The following is a 22,160-nucleotide window of genomic DNA, read 5'->3' on the forward strand; positions in this document are numbered from 1 at the left end:
CAAACCAGTTTTAAGAAAGTGTTACCTTTCAGCATTTTTATAGCAACAGTCGTCTGTCCGGGCCTGAACGGAAGTTCCATTGCCGTTCCCTTAGCAACCTGACCAAAAGCGCCTTTACCAATAATCTTTTCCACAGTCACGTTGTTTTTTGCTACTTCCCAGGAGCGTGTCTGTAGATTAAGGGGCGCGTATTCGGCAACTGGAGAAGGACTTTGTGATTGACGGGTGCAGTTTTGTAGGTCCATGTATGTAGCACCGGGCGTTGTTAGCTGTTGAGTGGAGCTACTTTGTCCAAGATGACTGGCATTAACGTCATCCATTTCTACTTCATTCTGAAAAAGGAAATATGTTTTGTCTCTTCATAGTGTAAGTCTAAAATTAATAGACTTTATTTCAGAAGGAATCAAAAATGATTTCATACATTGGGTGAAAGGCGAAATTGTACAACTAAAGAAAGACTTACGTCATAGAATCCTTTATCGTCAGGAGGCACCTCATATTGTCTAAGGATAGAACATAGGTGTTTGCAGGAAAGTTAATTCTTATTTAATTCGGCTCTGTTGACTATAAACAGGACACCGCTTATTGTTATTTTGCACTGGAAGCTTTCGTCTATTATGTTTAATTAATTAACATTCAATAATAAAATGAGAAAAGGAAAGTAAGCGACAAAATTGTATAGTACGAGCATAAGTCTCTGAAAGCCGATTAACGTAAATGCAACCGCCGAAACAATTGTGCTTATCAATTTGAACAAAGGAGAAACAAAATACCTTGTCACAAAGCATTCGATCAGATTCTCCCTTGAAATACTAGAAATTAATTGATCTTAAAATGTTTGCTGATTATCTTCTTTTTTTAATCAAAATCCGTACCTTTTCTTTCCTGCAGTTCCTGTGAAATGAGATAAAAGTCATTATTCAGTAAGGTAATCGTAAGATCAGTTGCCTGAAAAATACTTCACTCTATAATTTACCTTTCTTGTGCTGCCAAATTATGATTATAATGAGAAGAATGATAATCAACCCAAGAACCCCGATGATCGCTAGGAACATGGTGTCTTTGCAGGAGCATTCACATTCTGTGAAGAAAAATAAATAAGGAAGCATTTGAAACACGAACAAATTCATTAAAATCTACTCTAGATACGTAAATTGGCAGGCTTTAAAAAAAACACGGCACAGAACGTTTTATTGAACATTCCTGAACATCTTCGGACGCCGCTTCAGCGTCATTTAATAAAACCGCGTTTCTTTTTCCTTTGTTTTGTTGTTGTATTTTTCTTCTTCAAATAGTAAGCAATTGACTAATGACCTACAGTATATATAAAAGCAAATTTTATTCAACTGTTATTCAAACTCGTTTAAACAAAATCAAAACTAGATGTGAAACAATGCGGCTACTATACCTGGTGTACCTCCAGCGCTGGTAGGGGACGAAGAAGTGGTTGAGGATGGAGTTGCTTTTATTGAATTGGGATCTACATTAAAGGTTCCAAAATTGTCTTGTTCTGCAGCAGTCTTGAGTGCAGATATCACATCGTTTTCACTTAAGCTTTGATTGAATCGCAGAAGAAGATCAACAATCGCACTGCCACACCTAAACAAATAAAATTTGTCAGATTTTTCAACTGCTCCTGTTCGACAAGTTATCAGTTAGGAAAGATTTTAATTTTTCTAGTGTGACAGCCTAAAGTTGCTGACATAGATATGTAATCATCCCTTACATAGATTCCATGTCAAACAATCTTACAATTTGAAAGATTCAACCTTTTCAAACATCTGTTACGAGACCCCTTCCCCTCGCCCCCTCTTGTTCCATGCAATTTGATATTATAAACCGTGGCCACCATTGTGCTCTTCACTACCAGATGATCCAAATGTAGCCAAAGTATACAAAAACGCAGAATGTACCTTATTTTTTTCCCAATGGTATCAATTACAACGAAGCTCTTGTTAAGACCACCCATGAAATAACATTTACTCACTGAACGTGTTTATGGAGTTTGGTTCACTTAAACGAAACACGTGTTTGTAGATATTGATTAAAATAATAATAAGAAGGAAAAAACAGAATGACAGAGGGGGTTCAAATAATACCCTAAAGAAACGTGCAATGCCCAGTGATAAATTACAAACTGTCCTTAGATTCTGTAGGGGGGGGGGGGGGGGTATCAAAGGGAATAGAAAACTAAAAGACCAAAAACTGCACTAGAACAGGCTATAGCATTCCATGCTCATAGCCACCAGTAAATTACTTTTTTTCATAAGGTATTACACGGAATGTTTTTCTCTCAGCAAACAAAAACAACGAGACATTCTGGTTAAAAGGCATAGAAAACATGAAAAGAGGAAAGATTACCATACCGGACTGTAATATCGACACTTTTCAAGCGTTCTAGGATCTTCTTAATCTAAAAAGGAAAAAATCTAATTAGGAACGAAGCCAACACCAGCTACTGACTGCGTTGAAAGCAACTGTCTGTACGTAAAGACCATCCATTAAGTATGTTCACACCAAAGACACGCATTATGTACAACTTGATGTCAATAATTCCACACAAGCCTACTTTTTTAATGAAAATGGCTGTGAAAGAAAATGCACTCCCAGTTAAGTTTGTTTCCAAGTGATTCAAGATAACCAAACGTATTTCATACCTCTGTGCGAAACTCATCCTCTGGGAAATTGTTACAGTCTTTGTTGGTTATGGTTAGGGTTACAAGGTGAACGTCCTCTTTGGCTTATGCAAAAAAGTGCAGAAATTTGTTAGCATAATGAACTATACATGATGATTTACTAACGCCAGTACACCGCATGTTCAGTTTTCTTTACGAATATGAAGCTTAAAAGACCCATAATTCTTGATTTTGTGGTTTGCAACGATTCTTGGCATGCAGCCATTTAATGTGGGGTCACAGTTAGGAAATATATACTAATTAAATTTCATAATTAAAAGTTTGCACAAAAATATCAGAGAAGCAACATTTTGTACCGCGTGTTTGAGCTGTAAAATCTAACCTCAAGAAAACTCAGGAAAAGGTGAGACATGATCTCTGCCTTATGGCAAAACAAGATGATATAAGCAATTTACAATTAGCAATCGAACGAAACCGTAAAATGAGAGTAGGCAAATTATGTTTCCTACAAATACTGTAAATTGTTAATTGAATCTGCTAAAGTGAAAGTTTTGTATCTGTCACAAAGCATTCAGGACAAATAGAGGGCAGGGGTTTGGGCAAAACAGAATGTACCAGGAAAAAAAATTAAGAGTAACCGGATAGCTGATGTGGAACGTAATTCAATGTGTGTTCTACTAACCAAGTATAGCAAGTGTGTAGTTATGAAAACAAACTCTTTACCTTTTTGTGTAGTTTGAAACGCTGTGGTAGGTGCTACCGGTTCTTCTCAGTATGAGTAAAGAGAAAAGCATTAGCTTACGAAATGAACTTAACCCTAACGTCTGCACATATAGATATAGATGGTTTATGAAGGAACAAAACGTCTGTACGAAAACAAGGAAAACCTATTTCATTATTGTCTTGAGGTTAATAATCACACCTTGGCATGTGAAGTAGTGGTGGGAACAATGGATCCCCCGCAGAAAACAATGGGAGCTACTGTACTAAAGGAACCAATGAAAATAGAGATCTGGAAGAGGTATTGTACTATCCAAAGTAGTGGAGCTCCTAAAACCGTGCAACTGCTTTTTAGTTGTGTCACAGTTTTACTAACTAGTGACGAGGGAGAAATGTTTCTGGCACAAGTTGATTATGACGCATCGTTCTGTTTTTTGTTGTAGTTGCTTTTGTTTTTTGGCTAACGTTTAACAGCAGACAAGATGTAAAGACTTAGATAAAGTTGTAAACAGAATGATTTAACAGATGGTGATGGGCATAAATGCGCCCCATTATACTCTACAATAAATATCTACCGCAATAAAAACTTTTGTCCTTTTTTTTCGAACTAGTTACTTTTGGGACATCTTTCTTGTAGACGCAGAAAAATAAGAAAAATAAATTTCACAAAATGGGATTATATAAACAAAAATTGTACATGTTTAGCATGAGCACAAAAAAAATTGAAATACTTAGAGGTTATTAGTGGTCTTGTAAGCCTCTTCTTTGGCTAAAACCATTTTGAACGTCCCCAATTTGCTTTCATTAAAAATAAAATGTAAGATTTCATAAACATCATAATCATAATTGTCACTCTGGATGACTAATGGGACCAGAAAGAAACGTTTCGCAGAACCTCAAGCCAAATATTGTATCATCTCCTATCCCGGACTAAGTCATCACGCCAAACGTGTCGAAGGGAATATGTAGACTGGGTGAGGGGCAAGCAAAAAAACTACAAGCGTTGTAAAAACTGTGAATTTCTATAACTTTTCTTGTACAGGAATGTGTTACTTACTAATCACGAGGCATTGAGTGATACTGACAGTTCCCAAATAGTTACTTGCAGAACAAGTATAACATCCTGTGTCATCTAACGTAGTTTGAAGAAATTTCAACACTTTTGCATTGTACATGAAAGTTCCACAGGTATTACTTCCCCTATACCATGTAATGCTAGGTTCAGGGTTTCCATCAACTGGGCAAGAAAGTGATGCAAAGGTTCCCACAGTCGTAGTAACATTCTGGCCTCTACCCGTAGCTGATGGCGAATCTAAGAAGCACAAACGCACAGGGTTAGTAAATCACCAGGGATTTGAAGATATCTCACTATTTATTTTCTTGCTTTTTCTTAAATTTTACCCTCCTTTTTTCTCCTCAGTTTCAACTTTTCTTCAAAAGCGCTCAAAAAATAATTTTTCTTGAAAGTTGTTTTGTACAAGACACTGACTCAATAAATCTTAGTGAGTAAGACACAATCTAACTATTATAAGTAATTTAAGCAATTGCGAAAAGAACGCCTGAAATAAAATTCAGCCTTCAACGGGATTCGAACCCATGTACTGTACGATACCGAGGTATTACTCTGCCAACAGAAGGTTCGTAATACCTGCAAACCGTTCGAGAAGGAACAGATTATTTTTAAGGCTTTCAGCTTGTAACTGCTGAATCTCCGCATACAACTGAGAGATTCCTTCGAGTGCTCTATTGCTTGAATTCTATTCAAGTTAAAAGATTAACACTGCCTCCTTCAAAAGCGCCTCTTTTTGCTCCGGGGTTATTCTTGAAAATCGTCGCAGACTATATATACAAATAAAAGAACTAAGAAGCAAAGTACATCTAGAAAAGAAAGTTTGGAGGTTAGCCCTATGCGAAAACTTCCTCAATAAAAAAAAAAAATAATAATAAAAACATAAATAAAGATCTTTACAGTCAAATATGTCAAATACATTCGCTTGCTCCTTGCACAAAACACTGTGCACTGTAATATTGGCTACATGATAGCTTATGCTTGTTGATATCCCATCCATTCATAATTCCCCCAAAATATTTCCGAAGCGCAAAAGACGGAAGGAACTTTCTTGTCAGAAGTTAAATAACTCGTACATAATGCTGCATCAGTCGTGACGTGTCAAAAACCTCGGAACGACAACAACACTTCCCCACGGTCTCCTGTGTTTTGTTTTGTTTTTTTTCCATTGAAAGTTCGGGTTACCAGGAGTCGACTGGCCATGAAACTGTACATCAAAATTTTGCTTCTGGGTGCCCTACGGTGCATTCCCTGCAACATTATTTGTTCCATCGCAGCCTCAGAAATTTGGATTGAATTGTGAAGAAAAAACTAACGTTTTCTTGCCTTTGTCACCGAAAATTTCAGTAACATGAGAAAACTTTTATTTTATTTTTTTTTTGTTTGTTTGTTTGTTTGTTTGTTTGCTTTTTTCCTTATGGAAACTCTGATGCACTCTCACGCATTGTTAACGCATTACCTCCAGCATTTGTGGTCATTTCCCATTTCCCATTCCCACAACGTTCATCGTTGATATCTTACTTCAAACGTTTCTGGTCATTTAAATTGCTGCAAACGCCCGACTATTTTCACAAGAATTTACCAAAAATTTCTGAATGCGGTCTGAAAGTCATTCACTATTCAATGTCTGATTCTTTTTAATATTTTCGAATACTTCCAAAGACAATTCGAAGATAAGTCCGATACAACACTTCGAATCCGCTCCGGGAACAAGGTTAAGTTTATTGACCGAACCCATAGTGGTAAATTCTTACATTATGGAGGACATTCACGTAAGACTTCACTCTTCAATAGGGATAACAGGAAAAGTAAACCACTTCACCGTGCCTAAATAGCTAAATAGATTTTAGGTGGATTGAATACGAGTAGCAGCATTCATATTGGTAATGACAACAATCTCGCTACTAAGCAGTCAATAATAGGCCAAAACCCTTGAAATCTGCTGTCTGCGATCTGCAAAATATTAAAGATATATGAAGGATCCTCTCTTATATAGAGGCTCATCTTAATGGAATTTTGTTAATTACAACGACAAGGAGGCAGCGGCGTCCCCGAACTTTAACCATCTCAGGAAGCGGGTCAGCGCTGAGAACTTTTTTAAGGATTTTAAGTTTAACTGCACATCTGCATCAACCACACGATATAAACAACAGAATCTTGTCTACTATTTACCTACTATTGACTATTATTATAGCTGAAATATTCTAATGTAACGTAGATTAGGTTAGTTTAGAAGTTAATACACGACCCCAAAAGCTAACAGCTTTGAATAATATCGTGTTTAAATAAAGATTATGTATGTATGTTTGTACATACCAAACAGCAACAACCTGATATGTCGCAAAACAACCGCTCACTTGTTAAACTCTTATTATCTTGTTTTCTTCAACAGGTATTTGCTGCTCTTTACTATGAAACTTATGTAGTTTAAGATACAAATTGTGGATTGTGTTGTCATGATTTTTTGTTTTTGTTTTGTTTTGCTTATACGGCTCAGCCCTTTTGATTTGCTTAATTTTTGAAAGCTGCCATTAAAGGTGTATTTTAGAATAATTGTGTTAGGAAACTTAACGATTGCCCGATTATAATGTTGACGTGTCGTAGGCCGACACTCTATTGTCTGGTTTCCAGATACTTTGACCAGATACTTCGGCTGTTTGACCAAGTCTTGTAATAACTGGCGATTTGTTGGATGTGTACTGGCCATGTCTTGGCCAACTTCTTACAGACCCTTCGTCAATATATTAGTAAAGAATATCTTCTAATTGCTGTTACCTCCCACCAGTTTAATAAAATGCTGTTTTAAACTTCCACCTTATCTACATGCGTAGTAAAACCTTAGTATTTTTGTGGATTATATCCTGAAAAGGTAAATTGCTTTACCACATCCCAAAGAACATTAAAAGCAAAATTAAATATATCTAACGCTACAGACTTACAGTAAACAGTGACATTTGCAACAGCTATCGCAGGATTCTCCACTCTATTACTTGCTGTGCACTGATACTGGATCAAGTTATCAGGGTTTCCAGGTCTCTGCACATTTTCAACTGTGAGTAATAAGGTGTTGGAGAGGATCTCAGAATCCCAAATTCTTGTCCATGTTATGACAGGGTCGGGTTTGCCAGATTTATTACAAAACAATGCTATATTGTTTCCCTCCACTACAGTGCTTGTTGTTGCGTTTATTTCTACTGATGGAGCAACTGCAAAGTAAATCGATTTAAGCGTTAGCTTACCTAGGTAATAATAATTAATTAATCAGAAATAAAAAAAATCTTATAATATGAACTGCGCTTTAGCCATAAAAGCTTTGCATGCAATAATTGCTTTAATTAAGTTAAATGGTTTTCTTTCGTGACTCACCATTAACAGTGATGTTAACAGTAGCATTGTCTCCCGAGCCGACTTCGTTGATAGGAACACAGGTGTAAACTCCATCTTTGTCAACAGTGACATTAAACACACCTGAGCTGCTGTTACCAATAGAGTCATTGTTAAAGTAGAACTGATACAAGTAGGCATCTGGATTGGCATCTGTACTGCAGTTAAGAGACACAGTGGAGCCACGTAGCACTGTAGTGTTACTTGGAGTGGTAGTGAGCGTTGTATTGAATGGTCCATCTATAATATAAAATGCATACAAAGAATGGTCTGAATTACCCTGTCAAAATACCAGATCCTCAAGATGTAAAATACGATATTATATCTTCATTCAAAAAGCATGCAAAGGCAGAATTAATGAAAAAAAAAAGGACACCGGTTGTTGACTATTATTAGCAGTAGCAATTTTACGTTGTTATTATATCAAGAATATGTAAGTTATTATATTTTATATTGTTAGCTTTTAGCTGTATTTTATATACATATTGTAAATTAGTTCTGAGAAACCCTTCGGAGAGAATTAATAAAGCATTGTATTGTATTGTCTTGTATTGTCTTGCATTGTCTTGTCTTGTCTTGTCTTGTATTGTATTGTGTTGTATTGTATTGTATTGTGTTGTGTTGTGTTGTGTTGTGTTGTATTGTATTGTATTGTATTGTATTGTGAAGAAGCATGACTTTTATCGCAACTGCGACAAAAATCTGCAGGTATGGTGCGACTCCTAAGTGTGTGAAGTCGGTTGACCTGGGGAGGAAATCGGACGTACGTCCGAGGCGAAAGCTAATTCACCAACATTCCATACAACAAATTGAAGCTGGCCACGTTTTTGCCGATTCCAGGATTATTACTCAAAGTTGACATTGTACCTAGCATGCACAACGATTTTAGGTGGATTACATACGAGTAGCATCATTCATATTGGTAATGACAACAAACCGCTACTAAGCAGTCAATAATGGGTCAAAACCCTCGAAATCTGCTGTCTTCGATCCGCAAAAAATTAAAGATGAAAAGGACCAAACAGCAACAACCTGATAACTTGCAAAACAACCGCTGACTTGTACTCTCATTACTTTATTTTTTTCTTCAACAGGTATTTGCTGCACTTTACTATGAAACTTACGAATTGTGGATTGCGTTGCAGTAATTTTTTTTCTGTTTGGCTTTAACGTCTCAGCCCTTTTGATTTGTTTAATTATTGAAAGCTGCCATCAAAGGTGTATTTTAGCGTAATTGTGTTAGGAAAGTTAACGATTGCCCCGATTACAATGTCGTCTGACCGTAGGCCGACACTTTATCGTCTGGTTTCCAGATACTTTTTACCGTTGTGGGCGGGCTGTTTGACCAAGTCTTGTAATAATTGATGATTTGTTGGCTGCGTGCTGGCCGTGTCTCGGCAAACTATTTTCAGACCCTTCGTTAATATATTTTTATAGAATATCTTCTTCTTCTTTGCTGTTATCTCCCACCAGTTTAATAAATCTTGTTTTAAATTTCCACCTTATTTACATGCGCAGTATGATTTTTGCATTTTTGTGGACTATATCCAGAAAAGGTCAATTGCTTCACCGCATCCCAGAGAACATTAAAGGCAAAATTAAGTATATCTAACGCTACGGACTTACAGTAAACTGTTACATTTGCAACAGCTATCGCAGGATTCTCCACTCCATTACTGGCTGTACACTGATACTGGATCAAGTTATCAGGGTTTCCAGGTCTGCGGACATTTGCAACTGTGAGTAATAAGGTGTTGGACAGGACCTCAAAACTCCCAATTCTTGTCCATGTTATGACAGGGTCGGGTTTGCCAGATTTATTACAAAACAATGCTATATTGTATCCCTCCACTAAAGTGCTTGTTGTTGCGTTTATCTCTACTGATGGAGCAACTGCAAAGTAAATCGATTTAAGCGTTAGCTTACCTAGGTAATGACAATTAATTCATCAGAAATAAAAAAAACTTATAATATGAAATGATGCAATAATTGCTTTAATTAAGTAAAATGGTTTTCTTTCGTGACTCACCATTAACAGTGATGCTAACAGTAGCATTGTCTCCCGAGCCGACTTTGTTGATAGGAACACAGGTGTAAACTCCATCTTGGTTTACAGTGACATTAAACACACCTGAGCTGCTGTTGCCAATATAGCCATTGTTAAAGTAGAACTGATACACGTGAGCATCTGGATTGGCATCTGTACTGCAGTTAAGAGACACAGCAGAGCCACGTAGCACTGTAGTGTTACTTGGGTTAGTAGTGAGCCTTGTATTGAATGGTCCATCTGTAATGTTGAATGTATGCAAATAATGTTGTGAATTACACTGTCAAAATACCAGAACCTTACGGCCTAAAAGATAGTTCAAAATGTCAAATGAGAATGTAGTTTGTGATCCTAGGAAGAGGAGCAGTCTGAAATCTGCATTTAACAGACACGGTAGAGCCACGTAGTACTGTAGTGTTACTTGAAGGACTAGTGAGTCTCGTGTTGAATGGTCCATCTATAATGAAAAATGCATGCAAAGAGTGGTCGATGGGAATTACACTGTAAAAATACTAGAACCGTAAAAGATGGTTTAAAATGTCAAATAAAAACGTAGTATTAGTTGTTACATTTGTGAGGCTAGTGTAAAGTGGTACGTCTTTTGTGGAAAAGGAATACACCGAATAAACAAAGAATAAATTAAAATCTAAAATACCAGTACCTTATGGCAGAAAGCTGGTTTAAAATTTCAATGTAGCAGTGTGAATAGCAAGCAAGTTCTAGAAGTGGAAACTGTATGAAAATAGGGAGGTGTCTTGTTAATACACGGTATCTACCGAATGAACATTGAGCGTTACGATAGGGGTAACGGAAATTTGATAAAACTAAAATATCCATTCTGTTACTTTTGACACAAGCTTCCGATTAAAGAAAAGCAGGAACTTTGAATGATCGCAGTTTTTAACGCACAATATATGGAGCCTTAATACAGCAAAAAATAAATAAACAATAATTATAAGTAATAATAATAATAATAATAATAATAATAATAATAATAATAGTAATAATAATAATAATAATAATAATAATAATAATAATAAAAGTAATAATCATCATTGAAGCCAATTTATTATGAAAAGAAGATATGAAAAGTAATATGAGCTTAAATAGGACTGTCACACAATCTGCAAGCATTAGTCAAACAGTTTGATTGTTACGTCTAAATGTCAAATCCACCCCAGTTATGCCAGGCATGTTTTGCTCTCCGTGGGCCAATACACCATTTCCGATATATTAAAATTCTAGCTTGGCTACGAGGCTTGGGGGAATAAAACAAGAAATATTTTATTGAGGTTCAGAGATGAATAATTAATTTCTTTCGTTTCATTCCCCCAAGCCTCGTAGCCAAGCTAGAATTTTAATATATCGGAAATGGTGTATTACATTGCAGCTTTTCTGCTGTGTCAATCAAGACCATGCGTGTTCACCTGCATGTCCTTGTTTTTTGTGACGAATCTCTGATCTTTCTAAGCGTTGGTCATAAAATTACCACCCACCCTCCCCCTTGTTTTTCTTAGCATGATTCTTCTCGACTGTTAACAGATTCTGTTCAAGTATAATACAAAAGCCTTTTTTTCTAACTCTTACATAGTAGTGTTAAATGTTAATTGTATAATTATACTTTGCAATCTTCTCTATGGACTTCCAGTCCTATGAACTCCTATGAACTATAGTTTACATTTTTCATTTTTTCCGTATTATGTTAATCCCTAATGCAGAGGGATTTTGTTACCAGAATTGTATATAGTGACCTTGTGCTTGGACTTGTGCAGCATGTCTGCCTATTGAGACATTATTACAATTGTTATAGTTAATTAGTATTCAGCCCAGTGCTGTTTTGGGCTTATTGTGTCTGTCTGCCCATTGAGATTTCGTTACAAATGTTACAGTTATTATCCAGCAAAGTACTGTTTTGGGCTCATGGAGCATGTCTGCTCATTAAGATTTAGCTACAAATTTTACAGTCATTAACTTAACGCTTACGGGTGTCTTCAGGCAGTATGTCTGCCCATAATTGTAACTTAAGCATTCTGTTTTTTTTCCGAATCTTAAGCCCTCGTCAAACGGTGATGATTGTTGATGATTGTTGGAACGCGCGCTCTCGTTTGACCACCAACTATCACGCGCAATCATCGAAAATCACGCAGTTTGAGCGTGTTCAAATTCTACATGATTGTTGATGATAGTTTTTCGGTCAGCTCTTTCGAGAGTGAGCTTTATTTTGCTTTTGTCACTCTATGCTGTTTCTTAATTATCTTTTTGGTGAGCTCACTAAACTATCAAACTATCATCAACAATCATGCGGGTGGTCAAACGAGGAAAACTATCATCAACAATCATGAAGAATTTGAACACGCTCAAACTGCGTGATTGTCGATGATTGCGCGTGATAGTTGGTGGTCAAACGAGAGCGCGCGTTCCAACAATCATCAACAATCATCACCGTTTGACCAGGGCTTTAGTGTTTATCATTAGTGACCTGTTAGTTTACCAGGTTAAGGTCATTTGTACGATTTTTCAGATTTGATGTTTGTGAAGTAAAAAAAACCTTGGGAGGGGATGAAGTGCTCCATACAGGTCGTGCTTTGCCCCATAGACTCAAATGGTCAGCTATTTTGGTAGAGTGGGCCCCAAGGATAGTCCTGTCATCATGGTAACAATGGGTGCAAAATCAGGGATCAGGCACCACCTGACCTGAGAGGATTAGGTCCTCTCGTTGCAAAGCACCTGACCTGTGTGATCCTACGTGTTTTCTATCAGCAACTCGAGTACTTCATCCCCATACAATACACCCCTTTCTCCCAGATAATACTTTGTTGTCGTATTTGATTTCATTGGTTGGAAGTATTAAATGCTATTTTAGAGGAATCTCCATTATTCGAACCCTTCATTTTTCGAAACTCCCGATTCTTCGAACCAAAAGTTGGTTCCCTTGGATTTGCTTCGGTCAGATTTTTACCTCCGATTTTTGGAACTCCCGCTTTTTCGAACCAAATTTAGTTCCCCAGGAGGTTCAAAAAATCGGTATCCCACTGCACTTACAAATCACTGTGACCATTCTCAGTGTTGTGGACCCATGCCCATAATCGTTGAATGGAATGCAGTTGTTGGTCCCCTGATTTACTCTTTCAGTTACTGAAGTTGTAAGCGTTTAAGAACTACTACCAGATGACGAGACATTCGACAAATCTTGCTCTCTATTTTGTCGACATCTTCTTGGTGGATTGGCCTCTGCACTACAGGTCAGGGTGAAGCTCACATTCACAATGGCTGTGCTTTTGGTCAAATTAATTACCAGACTTGTGCTGATTGTATGAAACTCTGTGACGAAAAAGAGAAGAAAAAGATTTGTCATAGAAACGTATGCTAAACCAAAACGAAGAATCAATTAATTAACAATAGGGTTCGACCCAGACAGCTGCTATACATCTGCGCGATAGAATTCTAAGAAATCTGGATTCAGAGAGGTTAACCGGCAATTAATTTACCGATCTTTAATAAGAAGGCATTTAATACTGTCCCACACGATGAAGAATCAATTAATTAACAATAGGGTTCAACCCAGACAGCTGCTATACATCTGTGCAATACAATTCTAAGAAATCTGGATTCAAAGAGGGTAACCGGCAATTTATTTATCGATCTTAAGAGGGCATTTGACACTGTCCCACACGATGGTCTTCTTGTAGAGCTATGCCAATTTGGCTTACTGGACAATCCATTAGCCTGGTTTGAAAATTACATGACGGACAGAAAGCATGTGGTTAGTATTGGTGAGCAACTCACGAGTGCTGAAGCCGTTAATTATGGAGTTCCCCAACGCAGTGCCTTGGGTCCCATACTTTCAACTCTGTATATAAATGATTTGCCATTATGTTTTCAGTTCTCAAACATAACGATGCACGCAGATGATAAAGTCCTGTATTTCTCGCCATCTTCGCCATCAGAAATAGAGGTAAGACTCAACCTTGAGTTATCAAACCTCTGTTATATTTGTTGGAAGAAAACAGACTTGTGCTTAACATAAAAAACGGAGCTTATAACCTTTGATACTCCACAACGTCTGAGACTTTAATTTCAGGTTTTAGAGATGTAGATGTCCGCCTCAACGGCCAACCAGTCAAAAAGTGTACATCTGTCAAATATCTTGGCAAGGTGCTGGATGAGAACTTATCATTTTAAATGATAAGAAGGTCTATAAAACACTGGGCACTTTCAAAAGGTTGAAACCACTCTTAACTAAGAAACTAACCGAATGTATAAAACAATGGTCCTACCTATACTCGAGTATTGGGATGCTGTCTGGCACAACTGTGGTCAAGGAAACAGTGGAACATTGGAACGATTACAAAGAAGAGTAGGTAAACTTGTACATCGTCAGGCGATGGAATTTTCAAGCGAAACTATATTGAGGATGCCTAGAGGGAGCTTCTATACACGAAACGTGAATCTCGTATTAGGAAACTTGTGTCTGATTGCAATGTTGGCAGGGTCCCTGTTTACCTGCAGAATAATTTTAATGAAAGCATAGGGACATTCATATATCATGAAACAAGAAACAGCTTACTCTTGTTTGTAGAGAAAGTTCGATTAGAGTCAACAGAACATTTTTTACAAAAGAGCATTATTTTTAAATAAATTTGAATATATGAAACTGATATGTATGAACTGCGGGTAAAAGATTAAATAGAAGAAAGATCCTCGAATTTATTTACGCAACTTAAATAGTCGCCAAAAGAAAGCCTGGAAAAAAATTCAGGCTTGAACGGGGTTCGAACCCATGACCTCTGCGATACCGGTGCAGTGCTCTACCAACTGACCAGCTCCCAGTTGGCTTGATAGCTCAGTTGGTAAAGCACTGCACCGGCCTCGCAGTGGTCATTGGTGGTCATGCCATAGTGAGCGCTATGATAGACTAACAAAAAAAATTATCATTTCATGCATTTTTCCCTTCTTTTCATTGGCCGAGAGCAAACCATGTGACTTGCAAATAACTGCCTCCTGCCTACAGATAATGGTCTGCTTATGCGCAATACTGTCCAACCGTGTTTTGCTGCGAATAATATTCTGCTCATGCGTAACTGAAACCACGCTCTTGTATGAAAATGGCAGATCGCTTTCTTGAGCTGTCATAAGAGTGATTTGACATCTTTAGTTGATCAAAATTATGAAAAACAAATTCGGTGATCGAATGATAAAACAATTATTGATCTCGGTTAACCTCATCCAATAATTGTTAATTGTTTGGGAAGTTTCTGTAAGGAAAGACATTTTTCCTGCCTTCAGTTGACCTCTGCAGCTAAATATTGTTACGCGTCTTGCGTAATTCACCTGAGCTTAGATACACACACCGGGTCAAAAACAGACTTTCTCACACGTCGATTGAAGCTTGGATAAGTACTGGAGTATAACTGGAGGCTGAAGTATTTAATAAAGAAAGTTACTGTAGTATTTAATAAAGAAAGTCTTATTTAAAAAAGAAATATTTAAGGAATAGGACGAACATTTTATTTAAAAAGGAGGGCTGTTTAGTGTTAAGAAGGCATCGCATGAAATTGAACCCTCGACACCGATAATTACATCCTTGCGAAAAACAAATGAAAATCCACTCTGGCAAACAATTGTATACTTTGGCAAACTCAGTTATTAATTAAAGATTAACTATATCCCTACCCTCGGTTGATCCCTCGACCTTATACAGATCTGTATAGGCGATTTTTTTACACGCCGCGGGAACATTGAAGGCTTTAAAATTGTTTTTAAGTTTAAGAAGCTATAAGAAGATCGAGCCACAGTAAGGATACCTCTGCAGCTATCTTATTGTGTGGGAAAATTATCGCTACCTACTGGGATATCTGCGGTACCATAATAACTGTAATAATTTTTTAAATTTCTCGTTGGTGTACAGTTCGCTCATGCTTTTTGCGTTTTTCTGCTCTGAATCCACGGTCTTGCTTCCTTGCCTTCAAAAAGGAACACAGCCTCTGGGAACGCAATTGATGAAAGCGGATTCTACGAGATGTTCTCTCCCGAAGAGTGAAAAGATCTGGGTACGAGATTGGACACGAGTTTCGAAGTTAGCAATAAGAGTTTATAGCGTCCAAATTCGATCGAAAATAAGGGTGCGTTTATCTGGGAGCATCTAAGAACGGATTTTTGATCTCAGATTAGTTAGTTAGTGTCCCCAATTAGTCTACCTAGGCTAAATACATCGACACTTTAATAACACCGACGAATCCACTCTGGACAAGGATTCGTCGGTTCCTCTGATGCACCATGATCTAAATGATCTGAGATCACAAATCCGTTTTTGGATTCTCCCAAAAAAACGCAACAATAGTCTCTGAAAAACCTTCAAAAATTACAATAAAACGTCAAAAAGCTCACCTGGTGTGTTTTGCTGTGCTCTCATGGCGTGTCAGAGCTTCCGAGGTTTTGAACGGTTTATCCCTCCGCGGCTGGTCAAATGGCCCTGTACTATGTAAATGACAAGGTTGGAAAACTTGAAATCCGATTTGAACCCTCATTTGAGGACTTCTGCGTGCCTCAGCATATGCCGAAAAAATGATGTAAGGGCCTTCCAGAGTAACTCTTTCTCGTTCATTTATTGAGACAAAAGCCTTTGTTGAAAACAAAGTTGAGTTCAAAACCGCCCGCTATTTTGCCGCAGAGAAGCGCCGTGTCGCTGGAATGTCATGACAAATTCACGGTCAAACCTACAATGGGCACGAGTACTAAAATGTGCCACGCTGACAGGCAACAAGCTACACACACCCCTCCCGGGTAAGTGTAGTTTTGTACCAGCCAGCCTGACTTTACTTGAAACAATTCGCGATTTTTCAACTCATTTATCTGGGGAACAGCGTTCATTTCAAGAATGAAAATTTAGCAAAAACGTCAAGAAAAGTTAAAATGACAGAAACAATGACGCTCAGTACCTGCGCCAAAAACTTTGAAACATTTCTTTGGCGTTCTCGGCAAAACAGCAAGGTGAGTTTCATGAAACGACCAAATTCAAGGTTTTGTAGAGAATTCAGGCACCTAGGATATAGCCCGGAACCCCTGCACAAGCTTTACGAGTTGGAAAATCGCGAATTCTCGTGTAAGGGCCGTTCGCACGAATGGGGTCGGAAAAATCCGAAAGGCCCTGAGTACGACCCCGCACAGTGCGATTTACAAGATTTCTTCTCACACATCGCATTAAGACACACTTTTAATCATAACTATACCTCAATCAGTAAGAAAACCTCACAAAAATAATGCACGAAAACAAAATATTGTTGGCCACGACTTTTCTTTATTTGTTAGCTCTGAAAAGAGCCGTTTTGTGAGATCCTATATGGATCCGATTTTTACACATTCCAGTCTTTGTTCCAGCAAACCTAGTTGTGTAAGGGTCCCCGTTTTTCTCGAAAACAAATGCAAGAAAACAGCGAAAAAAAGTCAAGAACGACATTCTTCATGTCAAAACAAATCCGTATGTAAAGAATCAGCGAGATCCTGCGAAAAGAAAAGTTTCACCAAAAAAGCGATATACGCCCCTTTGCGGGAATCCCTTCAATTGTTAATTATAATTATGGTGATCCTGTTTCATTTGAATATTAGAGTTCAATATCTAAAAGAACATCCCGAGAGGTGATTGAAAGCAATACTGAAGTTCCTGGATAGAAAACCTAACAAATATGTATGTCAAAAGGTGCATGATGTGATAACCTCATTATCCAAGCTGTTACAGATCCAAAGTTCATCGTCCCGTTCTCTAGTGACGAAAGCTTAAGCTGCCTGTGATTTAGGTCACATAGATGAACTACAATATGTTTCAACAGTACCATTCAACTTTTGTACCAAGCTTGATTGGCAATAACACAGTTTTGGTGATGTCTGAAACTGACTCTGCTCTGCCAAAAAAGAATGACTTGAAGAGAAAGCACAATGCGTACATGACAGAATATAGGAAAAAAGAAAAACTGTTGGGAGACAAACAGAAAAGTAATGCACATTTGAGAGAATATAGGACAGTGATATAAGTGGAAAGTGATAGTGATATAAGATATTAGTGATATAAGTCGAAAGACAAACACATACGATGAAAATCAACAAAAACAAACAAAATCTTTAAAAGATATGATAACAAAATTTTTACAGAATTGTGAACAATGGACCAGTTTATGTGACTGTATAGCTGCTATGACCAGTTATGGCTGGTTCACACGAGCAACGCAAACGCAAGCACAAGCAAATACACGTGTGAACTACCACAACGCAAAAGAAAACGCAAGCGCAAGTGCCAACGCAAATAATGGAAATTTCTTCATTTCCTTGCACTTCCATTTGCATTTCACACGTGTGAACCCACAGGTCACCAAAGCGTATATGACACAGTTAACCATGCAAACGTGATATAAGAGTTTGTATGGCGTTAAAATTAAATCGAAATTTAGACAACAATATTCCCACAACAACCCACAAAAATTATAATAAAGGCTGAAAAAGATTACCCGCTGTGTTTTGTTGTGTTTTCAAGGCTTCTCAGTGCTGCTTCAAAACGCCGTTTTGAGCGGTTTATCTCTCAGGGGCTGGTCCACGTGCATCACTGTATTATGTAAATAAAAGGTTGGAAACTACAAGTCGAAATTGAATGAAATTTATCCCGTCATTTGAGGAGAGCACTTCGAAAACCTCGCTAAAACTTGCTTGAAACTTAAGCACTCGCTTATCTGCCTCACCATATGCCAAGGAGGAGGATGTGCGGTCAAACAGTAAAACCTGCATGGTCACCTGTGTCACATACGCTTTGGTGACCTGTGGTGAACCGGGGTAACGCAAGGGCAAACGGAAGATAAAAAATGCTCGTTCCATGCCTCTACGGTTTAAGTTCAAACAAAGATGGCGTCCATCCTTAATCTCGTTCCCAGAGTCCTCGTTTCCCGACTGCTGGTCTAGGGTAACGCGGACTCTGGGAACAAGATTGTGCCATGTTGGGGTACTGAAATGCGCGTGCGTATCTCATTTTACTTGCGTTTGCATTCGACGTGTGAACCAGCCTTTATGGTATAAACATAGTGTATCGTCTACTGCTAAGCAAAGAGAACGAAGTCCAGATGTGGATAACGATTTACTCGGCAAAATAAGTGTTGACATTTGAATGGCTGTGTCATCATTGAAAAATATTTATCTAAGAATAAAGTTCCACCTGGTGCCGTAGTCAATGACATGCTTTTTCCACCAAAACCTGCATTTTTTTATCCAGATGAGTTACAGTCCACACTACTAGCTGTAATACCTTACATGTATAACTGTAGTAAGTAGTGTTTCGTTTAGTTTTATTATTTTACTTTGTTTATACTCTTTGAAGCAAACCAAAGAACAATTTAAATTTTTCCACAAATTTAAGTATACAGAAGATTACCGATGATTGCTACAAACATGTAACTTACCTGCTTTCGAGAAAAAAAAAACATTTTAGTTAACATCACAGAACATACTGTAATAACTTAAATGCATAACTGTCAGTAGTAAGTTGTGTTTTATAAAGTTTTATAAGCTGACTTTGCTTACTCTTTGAGGCAAACCGTAGACCTATTTGAAATGTTCCACAATGCATTACGACGTTTTTTCTTGTCACTTATAGATATTCAAAGTATTGATACGGCAACTTCTGTTAAATAGATCTGAGAACATTGCTCTATATTGTTGCTATGATCCGTCCCATCCTCTTGTGTTCTTTGACTTAAATCTTGTTTCATCAGTTCGTTAAATTAGAACTGTTTTTAATTCTCCGATCATTTTTTAGCTCTATTTTTGGAGATGATTACTTTTCATTCACCATACATTCTTCTGACTGACAGTTTCACACCTGAATTTTAACCGTTACACGGCAACACCCCCATGTATTCTACTTTTCGCAATTTTCACTTTCTACATCTTGTAAGCGAAACGCCAAACGCTCGCTGGTTCGACTGTTTATTAAACAAGCTACAAACACCAATAAAAGCCCATGAAAATAATTTTGAGTCAAGTTCGATTTCGCGATGAAGTTTACAAATTAACGGGTTTACTACTTTCATTAAATTAATTTCAGCGGTTGTATTCGGTGCATGGAAGATACAACACAAATGCTAAATTATAAATAAAAAAAGAACACTTAACATCACATTTTGGCACTGCTTCTACAACTGAGCCTTAAACGTACTAAATTTATAGGAGCCAAAAGGTTCTATAGGGTTTTTAGCAACATAAAACCTTGAAAAGGGTATAAACAAACAACAATGATTGCTTAAAATTAGAATCCACATGTAGATGTATTATATCCTCTAACAGTAAGTTTTAAGAAATTCTGGAGAACTGTTTCTGGTAAATCTATTTCATCTTGGAAAAAACGTCACTGCCCTGCCTTTCTTCCATTTAGACACTTGAAAGGTAACCAAAGGCCCGTTTACACGTTAAAAGAGAAGGAACGGCTCGGTTAGAAACAAGTACCGGTTCCAGACGAAATCTCCTGTTTACACCTACAAATTCTGTAATGTACCTAACAGAAAAAGACACGGTACTTGAGAGCCACTTGGAACGGGGTAGACCGTTTACACGTTGTTTCTTCGAGACCGGTAACGATAGAGCCCGCGATAATTAAACAAAACTGCTTCGATTAGTTGTTCATATGCGCTTACACATACAGTACACTGTGCGTATCTCCCACAATCATGGATTTACAAGCACTTTTCTGGTTTCTTCTGAAGAACATATATCAAGCAAAGTCTCCGTTTCCTCATCAGTCCAAGTACTATTCCCTGCGTTGGTTGGACGCTTTAGTTGCTTTCGCTCTGTTCTTCTCCGCCATTTTTCGCTGAAGAATTTTAAAAGCCTAACAAGCATGCGACGTACGCTAAACAACTGACATGGAGTACTACGGGCTCAGAAAAAACGTAACAGAACGGTATCAAAAAAAGGGCGAGCGTTTACACGTTGAAAAGAAAACAAAAATGTGGGTACGGAACCGTTTTTTATCGGTTCCGTTCCCAAAGGGGTCCATAGCCGCCTATGGACCTTTTTAGGAACGGAACGGATAAGAGTGGAACGGTTCAAGTACCGTTTTCACGTCAAATTTTGTCAGAGCCGTTCGTCTTTTTATCCTAGCCGTTCTATTTTTTTCGGTCGTGGAAACGGGCCTCAAGTTTCACCACTTGTAATGCAGCGTTAGAGGTCTGGAGAAAATCACTTTGCGAAAAACTAGGAAGCCTAGACACCAATCATTTACACGGGATGTGCTGGAAGTGACTTCTCGATTTGGGCTTTCATCGTGTTTCATTAACATTTTTATTAACACCAAAATATAGCATTTCCAAAACTTACGAAAATTATAATTATTATATTAAATTATATATTTATTATACTCGTAAAAAACTGTGGGAGGAAAGTATCTCAGACTTTACAAGGATGATAAATATTAAGAACCTTATTTAGTGTTAAGCCACTGTAACGTTTCAGACTCATCGTTGAATCGGACCCCAATTAAGTACCCAGTTTTAAAATTTTCCTCCATCATGATTGACAAGACATCACCAGCCAGTCTATGACTGCATGTGGCTACTGCCTTATTTTTGTAGAATATTGCAGTAAAAAAGCAATGTTGTGTTGCGGAAGGGTAAATGAACAGCTCTAGTCAATGCCAAAATTGTAAAGCTAAAATTTGATCTTATTTGGTATGCACTGAAGGATTTCGGCTTGTTTACGCGTTCACATTTCCCATTGTTTATATAAAGATCGCGTGGTGAAGAAATTGTGAATCAAGACACACATAAACAGAGAATAAGCTTTCTTAATTGAATCAAAGGCTCCTGTGAGCCAACTCGTGAATGCAGATCACAAATCAGTAATTGAAATTAAGAGGGCTACGGACACTTCCTTGAAAGCTAAAAGAAATTATATCTTTGCCGGATTATGTCACGAGAAATACCCATTCTTGTACTATTCAAATCGTTTTGGCCCTCGTGCCCGGCTTTGCGGTGAGCCCACCCATAAAAACCGCCAGCTACGCAGGCTACTTTGCTCGAGCTGATCTCACGAAGGGGAATCTGTTGAACAAAGCGTCGCACTACATTTCATGCCCGGCCTAAATGCGTGAAATTTTTCCTTTGGAGTTCAGATCTTGAAGTAAAAATAATTTGAAATATGACTAACTTTTGCTAAATAAGAATTATTTCAATGAGAGCTAGTTGTCGTCTGTATTTTGCTTCATTATATTCAATGAACGCACTGAAAAGGTTTTGATCCTGTACACATGCATTTCAATAAATTCTCCACGGTA

General features: G+C 37.7%; 1 protein-coding gene across 2 annotated transcripts in view; it reads right to left on the reverse strand.

Moving 5' to 3' along the window:
• The window catches only part of LOC146457874 (hemicentin-1-like), a 289,647-nt gene that overhangs the window by 90,679 nt on the left and 176,808 nt on the right, over positions 1–22,160 (reverse strand). The window contains exons 5-8 of one of the 2 annotated variants that reach the window (XM_085091411.1): positions 9,839–10,096; positions 9,436–9,702; positions 7,792–8,049; positions 7,365–7,631 (exon numbers count right to left, since the gene is read on the reverse strand). In XM_085091411.1, coding sequence (XP_084947537.1) covers positions 7,365–7,631; positions 7,792–8,049; positions 9,436–9,702; positions 9,839–10,096 — 1,050 coding nt within the window. The remainder of the gene's footprint in view (positions 1–7,364; positions 7,632–7,791; positions 8,050–9,435; positions 9,703–9,838; positions 10,097–22,160) is intronic. The other variant, XM_085091412.1, reaches the window with a different exon arrangement.

Source organism: Pavona decussata, unplaced genomic scaffold (genome assembly GCF_977016875.1).
Source record: "Pavona decussata unplaced genomic scaffold, jaPavDecu1.1 SCAFFOLD_236, whole genome shotgun sequence".
NCBI lineage: Eukaryota > Metazoa > Cnidaria > Anthozoa > Scleractinia > Agariciidae > Pavona > Pavona decussata.